This window comes from Spinacia oleracea, chromosome 6 (genome assembly GCF_020520425.1).
Source record: "Spinacia oleracea cultivar Varoflay chromosome 6, BTI_SOV_V1, whole genome shotgun sequence".
Classification (NCBI taxonomy): Eukaryota; Viridiplantae; Streptophyta; class Magnoliopsida; order Caryophyllales; family Amaranthaceae; genus Spinacia; species Spinacia oleracea.
In genome coordinates, this window is record NC_079492.1 from 109,991,740 (window position 1) to 110,011,373 (window position 19,634).

The 19,634-nt window shown below is 36.2% G+C and overlaps 2 protein-coding genes across 3 annotated transcripts; one reads left to right on the forward strand and one right to left on the reverse strand.

Moving 5' to 3' along the window:
- Positions 1–319: 319 nt before the first annotated feature.
- LOC130463473 (uncharacterized) lies at positions 320–3,584 on the reverse strand. Its single transcript, XM_056832610.1, has 3 exons — positions 3,485–3,584; positions 452–2,186; positions 320–329 (listed from the first exon to the last, which is right to left on the reverse strand). The coding sequence occupies exons 1-3, from the start codon at positions 3,582–3,584 to the stop codon at positions 320–322; spliced, it is 1,845 nt and encodes a 614-aa protein (XP_056688588.1).
- Positions 3,585–6,022: 2,438 nt separating this feature from the next.
- Positions 6,023–7,441, forward strand: LOC110804007 (transcription factor MYB59). Of its 2 annotated transcripts, none has more exons than XM_022009553.2 (3): positions 6,023–6,257; positions 6,354–6,483; positions 6,626–7,441. In XM_022009553.2, exons 1-3 carry the CDS (start codon positions 6,143–6,145, stop codon positions 7,149–7,151), a joined length of 771 nt encoding a protein of 256 aa, XP_021865245.1. In that variant the 5' UTR covers positions 6,023–6,142; the 3' UTR covers positions 7,152–7,441. The 2 variants fall into 2 exon arrangements, with proteins under 2 accessions (XP_021865245.1, XP_021865246.1); XM_022009554.2 differs by having other exon boundaries at positions 6,067–6,286.
- The last annotated feature ends 12,193 nt before the right edge of the window (positions 7,442–19,634 follow it).

Below are 19,634 nucleotides of genomic sequence, written 5' to 3' on the forward strand. Positions count from 1 at the left end.
CTCTGTCCCTCTAAGATCACTGTCTCTGTGTTACTATTGATGATTAGACATTTATTTGAGAAGAATTTTGCATAATTGCCTTTGTCACAGAATTGAGAAATGCTTAATAAACTATGACCTAGTCCATCAACTAAAAACACATTATCGATGGAATGAGACTTTGACTTACCAACCTTACCAATGCCAATGATGTTACCTTTCTTATTATCGCCAAAAGTCACAGTTCCACCTTCGTAGGTCGTGAGTGAGAGAAATCTGTTTCTGTCTCCAGTCATGTGCTTGGAACAACCACTGTCTAGGTACCATGTGTTGTTCCCCCTCACTTCGACCTGCATGAAGTTTTTAGTTAGAGTTTTTAGGAACCCAGCATAGCTTGGGTTCCTTACTTGGAATCAAATCACTTTTCTTTACCCATTTAGTTTTGGTGAATTCGATGTTCTTTTCCAAGTACCTTTGGTTTTTAGGGCAAGAAACTCTATAGTGACCGATTTGACCACAGAAGGTGCATACTATGTTACTGTATAAGTCTACTCTGGTTTTTCTAGGATGATGCTTTTTGTGGTTAAAACCTAAACCTTCTGTGCGTTTGGTTCTAGCTTCTTCTATCCATTTTGGTGTTCCTTCTATTTTGTGTCTGGTCCTTTTAGCCAATTCACTTTCTAGATAGGTCTTTTCTTGGTGAATTTTCACTAGTTCTAACTGAGCTTTTTCTAGTTCTTCTTTATAGAGGTTCTTGGTTTTGGCTATTTTTAGGTCAATCAGATCTTGTTTTAGCCAGGAGTTTTCATTGCGTAAGGCTTCACACATTTCTTTTATATGGAGGTTTTGATCAAAGAGTTTAAAGAACCGATTGTCAATATCTAAGTTTGAGCTTCTGGTCCATTCCAACTCCTCTGTGAGTTTATTGACAATGTCTTGGTGTTTTCTGTCAGAGTCTAGTTTTTCCTTTAGGAGATCCTCATAATCACTAGTGAGACAAGAAAGTAAGTCAAACAGTTCTACTTTAGACATGGATTCAAGCCTACTTTTAATATGAACAAGACTTGCCTGGAATTTATCAGATTCTGAGTCGGATTCTTCATCTTCATGTTCAGCTACAAGACACAGGTGTGCAATTTCTTCGTTGGGTTGTTCTTGTTCCTCATCAGAAGAAGTATCTCCCCATGCAGCAATCATGGCTTTTCTTACCTCAGTTTTGGAAAAGGAGTTTCTGTTGTCTTTGAATCTATCTTTTGTTGTTTCCTTTCCCTTTCCTCGTTCTTGATCCCATAGAGGACATTCCCTAATGCGATGTTCCAAGTTTCCACACTTATGGCATCCAGTGTCAGTTTTAGGGAACTTTCGATTTGGTTTGCTTCTGTGTTCCACATCTTTGTAGTTCCTAAACATTCTTCTGAACCTCCTAGCAAACAGAGCTGTCTCTTCATCTTCTTCAGAGTTTTCATCATTTTCGGTTTTTAGAGCAAGAGCTCTATTTTTGGTATTCTCTGAAGGTCGCGCATTTAATTGCAGTTCATGAGTTAGGAGAGATCCAGCCAGTTGTTCCAGGTTAAACTTTGTGAAGTCTTTAGTTTCCTGGAGGGCTGTGACTTTAGCCATCCAGGGATCTTGTGGTAGACTTCTTAGGACCTTCCTGACTTGTTCCTCAGGAGTTATGATTTTGCCAAGAGAATTTAGTTCATTGATAATGTTTGTGAAGCGGGTAATCATGTCTTGAATCGTTTCAGATGTCTTCATGGTGAACAGCTCGTATTGGTGCATTAAGAGATCAATCTTCGATCTCTTGACTTCGTTTGTTCCTTCATGAGTAACCTGGAGCAGATCCCAAATCTGATTCGCGTTCTTGCAGCCCATTACTCTGTTGTGTTCATTTGGACCTAGTCCACAATGAAGGATTTTGACGGCCATGGCATTGAGTTCAAGCTTTTCATAGTCGGCTTTGTCAAATTCATCAACAGGTTTGGGAACAGTTTCTCCAGAGGAGTTCAGCTTAGTGACTTGGAAGTCTCCAACTTCAATCACTCTCCATACTTGATAGTTTTCAGCCTTAATGAAAATCTCCATCCTGTTTCTCCAGTAGGAATAGTATTTGCCACTAAACATTGGAGGTCGATGTGTTGAGTATACCTCTTCTAGTTTCTCCGTAGTGTTCATAGCTTCAGAATCGTTTTTCCCGTCAGCGTTACCTGCAGTTTAAAGGGTTCTGGCTCTGATACCAATTGTTAGTTTTACAGAGTTCCTCAAAAGGGGGGTTGAATTGATATTTTACGTATTTATAAAAATTAAACTATAAGGAACAGAAATAGTAAAATATGCAAGCAAGATTTAGCGTGGAAAACTCTCTAGGCCCAATAGAGAGGAAAAAAACCACGGCCCCTTTGGGGACTTAAACACTTTCACTAATTAGGCAAAACAACTTAGTTTCTTTACAAACCTAATCTACTCGGGCCACAATCTGCCAATCGCCTCTGATTGCAGATGACTAGGAACAACCCTCTTTGTTCCTTCCCTTATGGAAACAGTCCCTCAACTGTTCCTACTCACTGATCTCTCGTGAGATCTTCTCTCTTGCTCAAGTAAGCCTGACTCAGGCTTAACATACAATAATTCAACACTTTAATCAAACGTATAAGAATTAATTAACTACTTAACATATGATATAAGACTAAGTAACAAATACTGCTCTATATGGGAACAGGAACAAACTTCTTTAAAGATTAAGACTTTAAGGGTGATACCTGAAAGCTTCCGGTTGATGTAAATAAGTCTGATAAAAAGTTTCGCAAAGAACAAAGGTTGTATTTATACGAATCCAAGTGTTTAACCTAGATTCAAATCCAACCCAGTTTAGGACTCTTTTTAATAGATAGATTTTCGCAAATCTTACTTCAAACGCGTTTAGGAAAATCAATCTTTTCGTATTTTGAGAGTTATATGTTAACTCAAATTCAAGAGTATAACTTCAAACAGTTTTGTAAAATCGGTTTAAAACATTTGACGTTTATCTTTTTGTAAAAGTAAAACTGATTTATTTCGTTTCACGATATAACTAGGACTCTTCAAAATACTCTGTTCCCATACTAAGCATGTACTAAATTACATTGGTCTTATACCTTTCGACCCTTATAGAATTTGCTTGACTTGATCCTTGATTTAATCTTGCCACGTTCTTTGAACTTAATTACTTCAAAGCTCTCTGGCTTGCTTCGGTTGTTGCATTTGTTCTTCTTTAAATATTAACCTGTTCCTGACATTCTCCAAAACGAACTATTAGTAGAAGGTAAGCTTGTCATCATCAAAACCAGGAATCAACAATCATAATATTAGAAAATTGGATAGGTAAATAAAGATAATATTATTATCTATAATAATAATATTAATAATAAATAATAATAACATAAAAATGTAAATGTCAACTATCTCAACTTGTGTCATAAAATTAGCAAAATAGTTACTTCTCTAAAAATAGAGAATTTGTTACTACATCGCCTTTCACTCATCAATTCCTCAACGAAAGAAAGCCGCGAATCAGTAGCTTTAAAACTAGCTCTGGCGAGTTTACTTCTTTTGTGTAATTGCTCCATGTCATAAGAGTGCACCTATCTCAACTCAAAATGATCCAAATTATGAGCCTTACCATAAAAAACACACTTTATGTTAATCCCCATTAGTTAATATTATCTGACTAGAAACTTTTAAAATCATACATCAGTCATTAAATCAGATTATCTAATGCAAAGAAAGCAAATGTCTTTATCTTTTCCTGAAATTTAAAAATGTTATCTCAGTTTCTCGATAAAACTGCTACAATCCCAATCATAATCATATTTAATTAGGATTTATGCAATTAGAGCAAGTAGTATCTTTGTCATATAAGAGGAAGGCGTCACAGTTACTCACAGAAATTGCAGACCTTGAAAATGTGTGTTCAAAGCAACTGATGTTTCCAGAAGTCTATAGTCAAAATCTCACAGCTTGAAATAGTTATCATCAAGTAAAAATACGAACGGCAACGCATAATCAGCTACCTTTTCTTTTGTGTGGAAAAGTTTTAGATGCGTGCTTATAACAAAATTGCCCGAATACATATACGTGTATGAAAGAAAGCATTGAGAAACAACAATACAAATAAAATTGTAAGAACTCATTCAAGGGTATAAAAAAGAGTAACTATGACAATAATATTAAAAGGAAATTATGACAAATGACAATCATAGTGAAACAGAAGGATATACAATTAGAAAACAAAAAAATGTAATTGAAGAAGAATGAGTACTTTCCAGAGGAGAATAGATGCGAAACAAAAATTACGGAGGAAAGAATCGAATTATTACAAAAAAAAAAAAAAAACACCAGTAAAACTGAGCAATCTCTTTGTACATGCACTGATGCAAACGAGTCTACACATATACAACTCATCCAGTGAAACAAAGATATTAATAATGAGGATGTTTGTAATTCTAGACAATCAATGTCTTCAAAAACAATATTTCACTAGATTAAAAGTTAAAAAACGAAAGAGAAACTAAGACACTGGAATATGGAGGATGATTTTTCTCCTGCACATCCCGCCTCATATAAACAAAGTACATCTACTTCCCAATCATAAAATTGTTTATGTTTCTCAAATCAATCTAACACCAGAATATCAACGAGAAAAGGGTAAGAGAAAAAAGTAGGAAGAAACTTAACATGGTTCATCAAGAGGCTCATAGCATCCCTCAAATTTAGTCATTACTTGAAACACGATTCACCAGGACTAAGCACAATATATCGATAATCACATACAAGTCAGGCAACTTCAGAGGAACTTTCTTCACTACAAATTCAGATAAACTATAACTAAAGCATAGAGGCATGCATGCACATTGAATTATAGGCATCCATAGCTTGCCATTACCATGTTGACAAATTTTTTAAAACTCCTGATTAGCAGCTGACGCAGGATTATTTATGATTGGATTACCATCTTCTCGTATGCCAAGACATATCAGAGATAAGAGTTTCTAAGTAATACTCCCTCCGTCCCAAAATTATAGTCATGTTTTCTATTTCGGGCATCCCAAATTTATAGTCATGTTTCCTTATTTGGACATTACTTTTCCCACTTTCCCATACACTATATTCCACTTTTTCACTTTCCCACTTTCCAATACACTATATTCCACTTTTCCACTTTCCTATACACTATATTCCACTTTTCTTAAAACCCGTGTTTTTACTCAAACAGGATTAGAATTTTGGGACGGAGGGAGTAACTATTTTTTAGCTTTTGTCTTCATCTGCTTTTCCTTTATCTCCAGCTTCATATTGATGGCCTCCACCAAAGTCAAGGCATGCCACCAGCACATCACAATTTGGAAGGGTAGGGAGAGGGAGCTGATTCACCAACTTCAATAAAAAGGTAAATACCTTAAACAATTGACAAACACCAGGATATATTTCCTAGGTATTCCTTCAAATTCAGATATCTATTCTTTTTGTTACAGTTAATGTAATTAGAGTGGCATTGCCTTTGCTCAGATAAGTAAGAGAATAACTGTCAACTTGATTGTTCCGATGTTTCAACTAAAGCATAATACTGCCATGAACGTGAAACACACTCATAACACACAACTACACAAGGTAACAAACCAAATAAAAAGAATCAAATCAAACAAAAAAGTTGGAAAGAAAGAACATGAAACAAGGAAAAGGAAAAAAGGAAAAAAAAAGGGAAAAAAAAAAGTAAAGTAAAGAGGGTTGTACAAACTACAGAGGCAAGACTTGAAACTGTTAGCATGACTTTCTAACCGGTTCACAAACAAGTCGTAACACTGTGACTTAATATGATTGAGAACAAAAGACAATCTTATTAACAGAAACATATCAATTCTTCTAGATATTAATTTATTTTTAGTGGCTTACATCACATGAATAAGTTGGCTATCAAAAGACAAAAAGTGTGGGGAACACATGTAAGGTGATGATCAAATTCAACATTTTTCAAATAATATCAAGATTATCCCATAGGTTTAAAATATGGTATATTGTTTAATATAAATATTAGTAATATGCAGCAGGCTCTCCATGTATTCATAAGACCATTACTAAGTAAACCAATATTAGAAGAAGTTGGAGCAAAGGAAACTAAAAAGTCAGAATGGTTCAAGAAGAAATCAGGAAGGGTCCATGGACAGAACAAGAAGACCTTCAACTGGTCTGCTTTGTGGGATTATTTGGGGACCGACGATGGGATTTCATAGCTAAAGTTTCAGGTTTGAAGGTGGCGGGAGAAAAATGATAGGTATGCTTGTTTGAAGAATGGGGAGCTTTTACAAGAAGCATCCATTTTAACCACAGTTTTCTTGTAGGTTTAAAAAGAACAGGTAAGAGCTGCCGCTTACGATGGGTTAATTACCTGCATCCGGGGCTCAAAAGAGGAAAGATGACTCCTCATGAGGAGAAACTCGTCCTGGAGCTTCATTCTCAGTGGGGAAATAGGTATGTATTTCAGTATCCTACAATAAAATTAAATGATTCAATCTCTAAATACTTACAAAATTGTATACATAAATGATAAACCCTCAAAATCAAGCATTTGCTTAATTGTCAATTGTTAAGTTTACCAATTGATCACATGCAGATGGTCACGGATTGCCCGGAGATTACCAGGGAGAACCGATAATGAGATAAAGAACTATTGGAGGACACATATGAGGAAGAAAGCACAAGAGAAGAAGCGGGAAACATCTCCATCATCATCATCAACAACAACAACAACAACAACAAATTCTTCTACTTCATCAAACAACCGAGCAGTGAATTCAAAAACAGCTACTGAGACAACCGAAAGCTTTGACAGTACAGTAGTTGCTGATATGTCATCTATGCAAGGAAAAAAGTATCAGAAAGATGAGAGGGAGGAGGAAGAATTTTATTCCATGGATGATATATGGAAAGACATCACATCAGAAGAACCAATAAAACCAGTTTACAATGGCTATCGCGAAGGAAGCAACTTTTCTTGCCCTCCAATGGCTTCTCCATTGTGGGAATATTGTCCAGACACACTATGGAGACTGGAGGGAGATGAAAGTAAGATGTTTTTCCCCCCTAGTGATCAGTTTGTTCCCTGTTACCAACATGAGAATATGTCTTTAACTGGTTAGTTTAGCTTTAATCATATAATCCATGTCAAGCAAACTCCCTGTATAGTAAGGACTCATAATAGAAAAATTAGCTTTCTTGCACCACCCATAGTCCAATGAGCACTGTAACAATTCATGCATGATTATACACCTAGCCCCTAGGTAGTCCTATTTTCACTTTCTAGTTCCTGGTTATTTGTACGAGTTTCAATAAGTTGTATGTCCCTCAATGTAATGTATCATAAGCATGTCAATTATGTTGAAGTTGAACGGAAATTATTATTCATGTATTATGAATTTCTGATATCACACTCCCAAGTTTTTATCTGTTTTTCCTTGTGTGTTCAATAAGTCACAAATTTAACAATGCCACTATTACAGTTGTCTAGGCTAGGGGAAAGGAGAAACGGAAATCAAATAATGGATCATATCCTCTGTTTATATATTAGTTATGGAAAAAACAGAGATGTCATATCCTTGAGACAAATCCTCTTAGAACCTATAAAGCCATAAAGGGAGTTAGCCTGCCTTCCACTTGACCCTCTCTTTCCTTCCCCAGTTTCTTCCTGTTCTGCCTTATTCTGTTCCCAATTTAACTCAATTTTCACTTCATAATCCATAATAGCACAAGGATGCATGTTTCGGAAGTGGTGGTAGTGTCTATGTCTACGGATTTGAGAGACAGTCAACTAGTTGGTAAGTATTATGTTTATTATGAATGTAGAATGGACTTCAACAAATACTATAAAGATTAAACAGGGTATACAGTGATCATATGATATACGATATAGACTTCATTGACAAGGTGAACAAACTGCTTAATATTTCTTGACGCTGCCTCACTTATTCAGAATTTCTTCATCGCAAGGATTGTGTTTCGCCAATAGGTTTTGGAGATACTTTCAAACGAATTATGAGAGTAAAAAGCATCAACTCGATATACAAATCAGCTCAATCAATTAGTTAGTTGCCTACCCATGCTCTTCTATATGGTCTATCCTAGTTCCAAAAGCTTTATAAGAGTAGTTTTGTTGAACAACATCACAGTGGGAGAAATGCCTTAAACAAGATAAGTGAATAAGGCCACTGTCAAGTAATATTTACAAGAGAATATTGGTAAAATAAAACATAAGATTCAGAATAGAAAAATGGATAACTGATTAGATCTTCAAATTCTGGCTAAATTGGTGGTATGCATCTGAGATGAAATACTTGCAACTTACAAAACTATAATTGCATGTAAAAGAAAACCAACCTCCCCCCAATAAATTTAAACGGGGGTTAAAAGGTAAAAAGTCAACGCTATCAACGGAGGTTGGAGCTTTACTTCAAACTACACACAAGTCCAACTTATTTCCTCATATATCCAAATTATCGAAGTCTTAAACAAATTGTGTTTAAAAAAATGCTTTGACAGAAAGCCATCAAGTTTATTGATCACAATTGCTTAAGCATACATTATATGATGGTGTCTACAACAAGTAACGCCAAGACAGGAGGCACGGTCACCATAATAGTAAGAATCATCTATAGGAGCTTTGATTTTTTAAAAAGAAACCACTACCCTCTTGTTCTACCGCCTTGATCACTAAGGCTGGGATGTGGTAATGATTTTAAAGGTGATGTACTAACATAAAGTGTTTTTACAAATATTCTGCAACTGCGTCCAAAAATCTCTGGCATGATATTCACTAAAAGTTCTTATGTCCTATAGCGAAATGCGTCTAAAAACACGATACTTCCTCCTTACTCAATGTTATTTATAAATTCAGCATTTCAGCATATTACATTATAGCATAGGGAGTAGCCTCTTGTTTAATCTAAGATCCTCACTTTATTCTTTCTCCACCTAATACTGACTAAAAGGAAATAAACAATTCAAATCAAAGTGATCTTCCTTTTACATAAGAGTATATTATATCTAAACTAATATAGTGCCTCGACATTAATCTCTTCCTACTGGTTCCAATAGTCAAGCAACAAAAGAAAAGAAGGTAAATTAGAAGCCAGGAAAATCAAAAACTTATCGAACAACGCCCCAAGAATACATGAATACATACTCTGTAATTAAAATAAAAAAGATTCCACATTGATTAGTCAACTGTAGTTAGAATATAACCACAGGAATCCGAATAGGAACAACACACAAAAGCTACAACTCCTCATTTGAGCTGGAAAAGTAAGCATAAAGAGGGTGTCTGTAAAGCAAATTTCCACTTTAAAGAAGCAAAAATTATCTTTTCCACGTAATAAAAAAAAAAAAAAAAACAAAAACGGAGTAATTTAACTGATAATACTCTATGTCTTTACATACTATCTCCATCAAATTAACAAAGTGGAAGTACCAAAGTCACGTCCGATAAGAAAAGATAACAATGATGATGATTTGGGGACCGCAACAAATGCATAAATATACTTAACGACGACAAACGACATGAGAATTGCGATTATACGTCTTAGGGATGAATTCTTTTTCCTACGGAGTACTATAAATTAATTGTTCTTCAAAGATCCCTATCAATTGTTACTAGTGGTTTCCAAGCATCATTCCAAGAACATATTCTATCAGAAAAAAGTTGGATTTTCCCAACAAGGTAGTAACTGTTGAAATTTCAACCTATAGAACTCCAATTATTATATATAAATCCCCAAAAGTTCACAAAATATCAATTAACGAGGTTTTAACAACAATCGTATTCGTCAAAAAAAAAAACAATCGTAGAAATGGCAAATTAAGTAAAGCTAACAACATCTATAAATTGCAGAAAACAAAAAGTAAAGGATCGTCATATATATTTGAAACTACCTCCAATAAACGAGCAGAAATTACCAATTCTGGATGCCAATTGCAGCAAATCGACTTTAATTAAAACCTGATAATCAAGCAATTGGAACAAACTTTTAAAATCAATTGCAAACTGGAGAGAAGCCGAGGGAGGAGAGAGAATAAAGCGATTTACCATCAAACGAAATGGCGCGAAGATTTCTAGGGTTTGATCCGCTCAATGACATCACGAAAGCTCCCGCGCAAGAATTTTCGTTCCGATTTTGGGTGGTTTTTTAAATAAATAAATTACTGCAAATAGAAAAATGTAGAAGATCTAATGCACCAACGAATATTCAATTCCTAAATAAAAGTCGAACACATAACAACTTTTGCTCCCGTCGGAAAAAAAAAAAAAATTCCAAAAGATTAAATTGTTTTTTACCACTTAAAAAACTTGATACATTATTTTTTACCACTTAAAAAAATAAAAGTTGTCTTTACTATCTAAAAATAGAATAAAATTTGATTTTTACCACCACTTAACCGAAAAAATACAAAGAACATTGTGCGGATCTATTTCACGGACTATATTTTTTGTTTCCTTCTCTTCTCCCACGATCTCTTCTCTTCTCTTCTCTTCTACCATTTTCCCTTACTTCCTATTAATTCACATAACGTTTTCATCCATTTTGTAGTTAAGAGGTGGTAAAAAAACAATTTTTATTTTATTTTTAGGTGGTAAAAAATGATCTTTATTTTTTTAGGTGGTAAAAAACAATTTGTCAATTTTTGTAGGTGGTAAACCTTTCCAAAATGTATGGCAAGATAATTTACATAATTGTTATGTTATGCATTTGTGGTTGTATAACGGTTATGCAAAAATACTTTTTACATGGTAGAGTGGTATGACTGGAATCCATGTTGTCTTCGTTTCCGTGATTTGTAGTATGTTATATTGTGGTTAGTAGGGATGTCAGTGAAGCGGGTTTCGTGGGAGACCCGCCCTGCATCCGTCCCAAGTAGGCGGGGATGGAGGTAGGTTTGGCGGGTGATGGGGCGGGGATCGGTATAAAAATTGTACCCGTCATAGGTGATGGGGCAGGTTTGAATTTTGTGTTAAATCCGTTGCATCTCCTCCCGCCCCGCCCCATCCCCACTCGCCCCGCTTCATACCCGGCATGGGTGATGGGGTGAGTGTGGATTTATTTGCATGTGTAGGTGATAATGTGAATTTAGGTGAGTTTTTTAAGTTTTTCGTTTGGATTTTTTTGTTATGACGGGTATTTTTTTCGATTATATATGTTACTTTAGTCATAATGTTTTTTTTCTAAAGTTAACTTTCATTACTCTGTATATATGACAAATATTTGCTAAATAAGAAAATTTAGGCAGGTATGTGGTGGGGATAAGAATGGGATGAATACTCAGTTGGGTGGTGGGGCGGGGATGAATTTTAGTTATACTCGTTGGGGCGGGGGTGGGAATAATTTTACACCCGCTATGGGTGATGGGGCGGGGATGGGGATGAAAATTTTAGGTGGGGATGGGGATGGGGATGGAGGGACCTACATCTGCATTCGTCCCGCCCCTTTGACATCCCTAGTAGTTAGGTGCAAATGATCTGAGACGTTCACGAACAACCTCGCTTAAAGCTCGTTCATTAAGGCTCTATTGTGAACTAACTCTGAACTTATTTTGTCTGAAGTAAGTCCAGATAAATTCAGAAAAAAAAAAAATCATACATTTTCACAAAAATTAATTTTTTCAGATAAAATAAATCAAGATAAGTCATAAGAAGTTAAGATAAGTTCAGATAATATAAATTCAGACAAAATAATCGAATAGAACATAGCCTTAAAATAAATGAACAAGTTCGAACAAATATTTAAAGTTCTTTAATTTACTGAACGAGCTTTACTCGAATACCATCGTGTTCGGCTCGTTAGTGTTCACGAACATCTCGTCTATAACTCGTTAATAGATAACTTGTATATTCTAATACAATAATCCTAACACTTATAAAGTCTTGAACTTCTATTACTATTTACCCAATAATGCATTTACTATTTTGCCCCCCATTTTGTGCCTTAATTTTATTTTTGTCTTATTCTTGTGGATAGCGTGAGGACGATTATACCCTTGGTCATATAGATACCATGTATCTCCTCCTTTTTTCTTTTTTTTTTCCTTTTCTTTCTTCGTTTTGTTGGGAACCCAATAGCTCATTCCACTGAATTTCTCCCGTCACTCTTTCTACAATGTTGTTTGTGTAATGCTACAATATCAATGACACAAACATTGTAAACGTATGTATGATTTCATATTATAATTACATGCAAATCGAATTTTAGTATTGATTTTCCAGCATTTAACGTAAATTTGTAAATATCAGTTTTTTACGTTAAATATGTGCAAAATAAATTTGTATACCTTGGGGGATCGTGCGCGCTAGCGCACGGTCCAACAACTAGTATGAAAAATATATGTCTTCCTTAAAAATCTCATAACTAATAAAGTCTAATTTTTTTACGAAATACATATCTAAATTTCTCTTTTATTTTCATAAAAAGATGATGAGTTGCAAAGCTCATTTGTTAAATTAGCTCGTTTAAAGCTCGTTAGTGTAGACACCTAATTTGTGTCTCCCCTCTGGGATGATGACAATACCATTATCCTTACTAGGCGGTTGGAATAACTCCAGGCGGAAATACCAATTGCTAAGAACATCTTCAAAATTCAAGATCCAAAATCCAATTCCCGAGGCCGTTCCCCTCCCGGAACTCGGTACAAAGTACAATCTTCAAAAACCAATTTCAAAATCCAAGTACAATCTCATCTAGTAGACCATTCCATTGGTTTTACTAGGCCTTTTCCACTCAAAATCATATAAGGCAAGTCAAATTCGAGCGCCGACCCACAAAACCGAGCATGCCGGGCCCCGTCCCGTAAAACCGGAATTCAAAACCCGAGAAAGGCTTGTTTTTAGACGAAAAATAGTGCCTTAACCTCCAAGCAAACACTAAACGCCAACTCGTACTATTCGTACGAAGGTACAACACTACAAGACGAAACAAGGACGGAGCCCGCGTCCTTGCTTTGGCGGCATTCACGCCACGTCACCAGCGCCCAGCTGCTTCAGCGTGCTGCGCTGGCGTGTGCTACCGTCTTGCACCCATTCCTCCTAAAAATACCCTTCATTTTCAGCATTAGAGAGGGGATAACAAAATACAACGTCGTAATATTGACATTACGCCTCAAAATACAAACCAAAAACCCTTCAAAAACACATACAAAATTTCTAATTCTAAGCAATTGGGAGCTCTAAAAGGAATTCTTGCCTAAACCTAAATAGGTAATTCCGAATCCCACCATATTCAATCATGTTTCTTTGATTTCAAAATGATTAGCAAGTTGGAATTTTTATTATTAAAAATGTCACTTGCAACAATCATACATCTTTTCAAAAATCCAAACTTTTCAAAATACAAAAATGCAAACTTTCAAGATTCAAGGATGTTCAAAGTTGCTTGCAATCACCTCTTTGAACTAGAATCATTTTCAAGCATGGAGTAATCAAAGATGACACCTTTTAATCCTTAAAGGTTTAGTCTTTTGAGATTCAAAACTCCATTTTTCAATATACAAGTTCAAGTTTTCAAATTTCAAGATCCCACCATGTTTAGGGTTGTTCATGACTACTTCCCTAAACTAGGATCCTTTCAAGTAAGATCATATCATAGATCTAACCTTTTGAACATTAAAAGGCCCGATCTTTGAGATTCAAGTCTCTTAAGTTTCAATATTTCAAGTACAAGTTTCAATATTTCAAGTTCAAGTTCAAATATTTCAAGTTCAATATTTCAATATTCAAGCTTTCAAGTTCAAGTTCAATATGCAAAGTTTAGGATACTTGGGTTGAGCAACCTCTCCCAAGTTGAGATTTTTGGCTTTGAATTTGTGTCGGGCGCACTTATTTTTAAGGAGCCGCTTGGCGTTCGAATCTCATGTGCCCGAGTAGAAGTTTCAATTATGCATCTTTCAATATTGCAATTTCAATATCGCACCTTTCAATTCCGCAATTTCAATACCGCAATTTCAATACCGCACTTTCAATATCGCACTTTCAATTTCGCATTTTCAATTCCGCATCTTTACTTGCCTGGTCCATTTCTAGGCAATGTGGACCTACTCCCTAGTCCATCTCTAGGGGGTCTTGTATTTACTAATTCCGCACTTTATTTAGTATTGTGATGTTGCTTTATTTGCTTTATTGCTTTCATCACCGCACATGCTAAATATAACAAAATACAAGGTTACATCACGCTTAACAAAGATAATTTCTTGGACAAACCGGCCTTAGGTTCCTTTAAATTAATCTTTAAAGCAAAGTGACCACCATACAAAGTAGAGATTCTATTTGCTCTAAATTTCAAACCCACATAGTCTAATCTAGGGTATATTTTCGAAAATGTTGTGCCAACGTACTTTAATATTTCTAAAGCTCGCGGAATAAGCATTTAGTTCCCGTGCCTGGATCTCACCCATCCGTTTCGAGGATTCAAAGCCTTATCCAAAATAGAGTCAATTGCGGTCTTTCCAAACGATACTTTAAAACAATGTTTGGTGGCGACTCCTTCGAGGTACAAAAATACAATGGTTTTCTAAAAAACTGCCCCTCTTGTAGAACGGGAAACAAGTGACAAACCCCCCCCCCCCCTACAGCTAGGTTTAGAGATCGAGTTCGAAAGAAAAACGAGCAACCTCAAGCCGAGTCTGGACATATATTTTTCTTAACGATCTCAACTCAAAAAAAAAAAAAAATGTCTGATCAATCTCGAACACCAATATTCCTTAATAAGATTAGCTCAATAACGTTCCAACTCGATTTGACTAATTTGTAGCCCTATTTATTACTCATTCCCACCAAAAACCAAAGTAGGGTTGCATAATAGTGTGAAATGGCAATTGCCTAATGGATAACTTCTTTGAACACTTACATAACTATATGAAGCAACCATATGTTTATGTCAAATTAGTACAAGCAACCATTGATTGAGATTATATGACTATTCATTAACAATTTTGGGGTATTTCATGAGTCGTGAATTTCTTTAAAACTCGTGTAGTAATGTAACGATTGGTAATGGCCAAAAAATCCCGTTTGGGACCATTGTTGGGCCATAGATGAGCCTCTTAGGGAGCTGATTACTCACCCAATTCCTAATAATCTGGAGGGATTGGAGCAACTGTAGAAGAACTTTGGGATGTTGGCATGAGGTGGAAGTGGGATGTATTAGTAAATATACTACCAATGCTTACTCTTAAAAAGATTGCAGCCCAAAAGTTGATTGAAGACTCGGAGGCTAGTCACTTAAGGTACTGGTAATGCATGATAAAGGATGGATTCTCAATCAAATATGTCGTGAAAATAATGAAAGAAGAGGATTTACCTAATCAGTAAAGATCATACATGGGAATTGATATGGAAAACTCCAGTGCAAAGAGAATTAGAGTGTTATTGTGGCTCGTACACCACAACGTTATTCTCTGTAATACCAATCATATTAAAAGGAACCTAACTGATGATCCTAGATGCAAACGATGTACCTTCAATGCAGATGAGACCCTTCTTCATCTTCTTAGAGGTTGTCCTATTGCCAAGAATCTCTGGAAATGTGTTGGAGGATCAGCCTTATACCCTTCATTTTATAGTGCAGAGTTGAATGCTTGAATTACTCGTAATATTGAAGAAAAGGAATTAATATCTCAAAGAAATGACCAATCATTTTTGCAGTAACGTTGTGGTGGAACTGGAGATGGCGCAATCTCCTAGTCTTTGGCCGCAACAAAGATATACCAATTGATGCAGGAGCTTTCTTGAAATCAAGAATTGATGAAGCCTGCAAAGCATATTATGGAGATGGGGTTACTTCCACAAGCAACAATCCTCTAAAAGCGAGAACATAAGCATTAATCAGGTGGATTACACCACCAATTCCATGGTTGTGCATCAATACAGACGATGCGTCCAAAGGAGCACCTGGGCTGGAAGGTGGTGGAGGGATTATAAGAGATAGCAGAGGTATCTTTGTTCATGGTTTTACTGTCAACCTGGGGGTATGTTCTGTATTCAGAGCCGAACTAAGCAGCGACATAAATTGGTTTACAATTAGCAAAGAACATGGGTATTATTAAGATCGTCCTTCCAATGGAAAATAAAGCATGTATCGAGATTCTACAAAATGAGGCCTATCAAGGGGGAGAATGCTACTACATTCCTAATAATTGCCGCACACTTATCAGATCACTTGGTTGGGAGGTTCACCTAGTTCATTGCCATCGTGAAGGTAACAAGGTGGCTGATAAGTTAGCCAATTTAGGAGTGGTCCAAGAGGAAAGGGTTTTGTATTTCGATGTCCGTCCACACGAAATTACAAGCCTTTCCCACAAGGACAATATGGGCGTGACAACGCCACGATTTATTGCTTAATTTTATTTCTTGACGAGTATTACCTCTCTTTTGCATCAAAAAAATGTAGTAATGTAGTATGCTCTTGTACCTAATGCGAGGAGATCTAATTTGTTCTAGTAGTTGTGATAATTTATCATATCTAATTCATCTTAAGAAAATTTGGTAATATTAATTCAACCTTTGGCCGATTTTCTTTTATTAATCCCACTACGACGTATTTTTTAATAATCCCACATTTACTGCTCATCGACTTTTATTGGGCTTAAGTGACAGATAACCGGTAAAAAAGTCATCGAGATGGTGATGAATTGATGATGATGACTGCATATATCAAGAGAGAAGAGAGAGAGAGAGAGAGAGAGAGAGAGAGAGAGAGAGAGAGAGAGAGAGAGAGAGTACTACCACGTAGGGACATATTACCGCCTACAAGAAGTTTATGACCTGTTGGGACCAATAAAAGTCGTTGGGTAGTAAATATGGGATTATTAAAAAAAATATGTCGTAGGTGGGCTTAATAAAAGAAAATCTCCCAAAGTTGGATTAATATTACCAAATTTTCCTTCATTTTAGGGGTGTTTGGTTGTGAATTTTAGGTATGAGTTTAAAATATTGTTTAAAATGTGTTTGGTTGATAATTTTAGGGGCGATTGGTGCGGTACAAGGTATGAGTTTGGTATAGGTTTGGAATCACTCAAACTCATACCACATGTTAGGTTCATGATTTTTGGAAAATTTTTCATACCAAAAGGTCTAATTCTCCAAACCCATAAGGTATCGCATTCTCATACCTAGGGTGTAGTGGGTTTGGAGAAAACCTCCAAATTAGGAATAAAGTCAAACGTAAAACACACACACACACACACACACACACACACACACACACACACACACCCACACATTCTATTCCATCTCTCAAACTCTCACCGTTAGACGCAACTTTACAAGCCAACAAACACCTATTAGAAATCATTTCTTTCATCACCTGCCAGTGTTGCAACTCGCAAGTCAAAAAACACCATAGCTGGAAAAAAAAACTTTAAATTGTTGTTTTAGGTCAATTAAATTCAAGATAGAACTTCAATGGGAAAAAAATAAAACAAATTTGAGTTCTAATAAATGAAGATGATGTACTATTTCCATGGATGGTGACTAGAATATTTATTTGATGGTGATATCAATTGATGTGGGCAACAAATTAATTTAGTTATTTTAAAATATAATGGGAAATAAAGTCATAACCTATCCATTTTTTTTGTCTTTGAATGAAAGGAGGGAGGGTAGATCCTAGCAGAGATTTACTTCGTATTATTTTTAGTTTTTTCAGTCAACTTAACAAATTGATTGTAAGTTGTATGTAACCAAACACGTGATCTGATAAGTCATAACCCATGGGTTTAATATTTATTCTCATACCTTTTACTTGTGGACGAAGCAAACGTCCCTTAAGAGTTTTAAACTCATACTTCAACCCCAAGATACTGGGTTTATAAATCTAGGGGAAGGTGGGTTTGACACATAACTTTACTCATTTAATCAAAAGAAAAAACAAATTCCCAAATTGAACTAAACACATGGTATTAAGAATCAAGTTCCAAACTCATACCATCTTGATATCATTCCTGGTTCCATCCTCTTATTACTGTGAACCAAACACACCCTTAATGTGTTTAGATTTGACATATATTAAGAACTCGTGATCCTTCATAAAAATGGCATCGGGCAGGGCCAACCCAAGACACGACTCGACCTAATATAACGACATGACAAGATCCAACACGACAAAACATTTAAATGGAGTACGGAGTAAAATCAAGCCTAGGCACGTAACATGACATGAAAACGCGTGGACTTGAGTTGTGCCTGGGCACCACAACACTACACAACAACAAACTAGTGAGTTTGGCATGGACCGAGCCTATTTAGACCAACGCCCTGCCCATCCCACAATCATCTTTAGTGTACTTCTCAGATTAATACTTATCAAACCAATTGTACAATAATTCACCGTAGAAGAATAAACGAATAACCTGAACAAAATTTTGAGGATTGCTAAGCGTTATGTGTTGGGATTTGATGCTAATCTAATTAACAAAAGCGGAAAACATCCCAAATTCAAAACCTTATGCAAAAGTATAGTTTAAACAAATATTACATTTGACGTGTGTACTCCCACTAGCCTTACGAACATGAACGAGAATCCACTTGTAGTTCCTCTACAATTGTCCACCAACATGTTTAGATCCGCCTTGATTCTGTTAGCTTAGAACTTCCACAAGGTGTTTGGGTTTTTGGGAATTATCAACTTTGGAGGCACATAGAGAATTATGGCTCTTTGTGTATCTAGGTTTTGATCAAGTGTAGTATGGAAAACTTAGTGAATTAGGTTATTAGAATAACCTAGGGAATATATGTGTGCTAACCGACCAAAGCACAAGGGCCACAGCCGTCCAACACACTAATACGCACACTGCCCGCACGCGGCTGAGCCTTAGGCCGCGCCCAAGCCAGCGCGCAGTGCAGCGTTGCTGCTGTTGTGGTGCTTGGCCCACTCGCGCATAGCAGGCTAGGCCATGGGCCTTAGCGTTGTTGTGCTGCTGCTATGTTGCTGCGCCCATGGGCTTGGCGTTTGCGCGCTTGGGCTCGTGGGTCAGCAACTCGCTCGTTCCCTTTTGTCTTGCGTCTAATGTCTTACGACTATTATTTATCGTATATTATTTGACGATCCAATGTCGTACGATACGATTATTCATCTTTCTCGGCTTAAGAATATACGCAATACGATATACGATTACGATCCAACGTCTTATCGTATATTTACGTTTTTCGAACTAAATTCCCGAATAGCCATTAAATGAATTTCCGATTCTTTTAATCCAACGATCTGTTTTATGTAATTGGTGTGACCTCGCAGGTTCAGTCAAGAGTAAGTTGTGAGCCTAATAAGGATTAGAACTCACTGATCGGAAACATTGCTCTAGCTAGCTGTTCAGATCATTTGATCTTACTGAATTAATTATTCATAATTAATCTGAACCTTGGTATTTAGACTAATGCACCTTGGGCGAAGGACATATTTCCTTCATTAAGTGGACCAATTGGACACAAGTCACCCCAATACAACCACAAAACATGTCAGTACCAATAAGACAAACACCAATTCCACACTCATCTTAGTACCAATCCCAAATTATTGGGTACCAATAAGAGTCACTTACTTCCAATTTAGACACAAGCCACTTGAAATTTACAGTGTGTTTGAGAACCC

Bases quoted from the DNA above. Each gene is read 5' to 3' on its own strand.
- LOC130463473 (XM_056832610.1), bottom strand. From the start codon at position 3,584: ATGGAGCAATTACACAAAAGAAGTAAACTCGCCAGAGCTAGTTTTAAA. The intron at 2,187-3,484 runs GTAGTAACAAAT...TTTAAACTGCAG, and splicing joins ATTGATGAGTGAAAGGCGAT to GTAACGCTGACGGGAAAAAC.
- LOC110804007 (XM_022009553.2), top strand. From the start codon at position 6,143: ATGGTTCAAGAAGAAATCAGGAAGGGTCCATGGACAGAACAAGAAGAC. The intron at 6,258-6,353 runs GTTTGAAGGTGG...GTTTTCTTGTAG, and splicing joins TTTCATAGCTAAAGTTTCAG to GTTTAAAAAGAACAGGTAAG. The intron at 6,484-6,625 runs GTATGTATTTCA...GATCACATGCAG, and splicing joins CATTCTCAGTGGGGAAATAG to ATGGTCACGGATTGCCCGGA.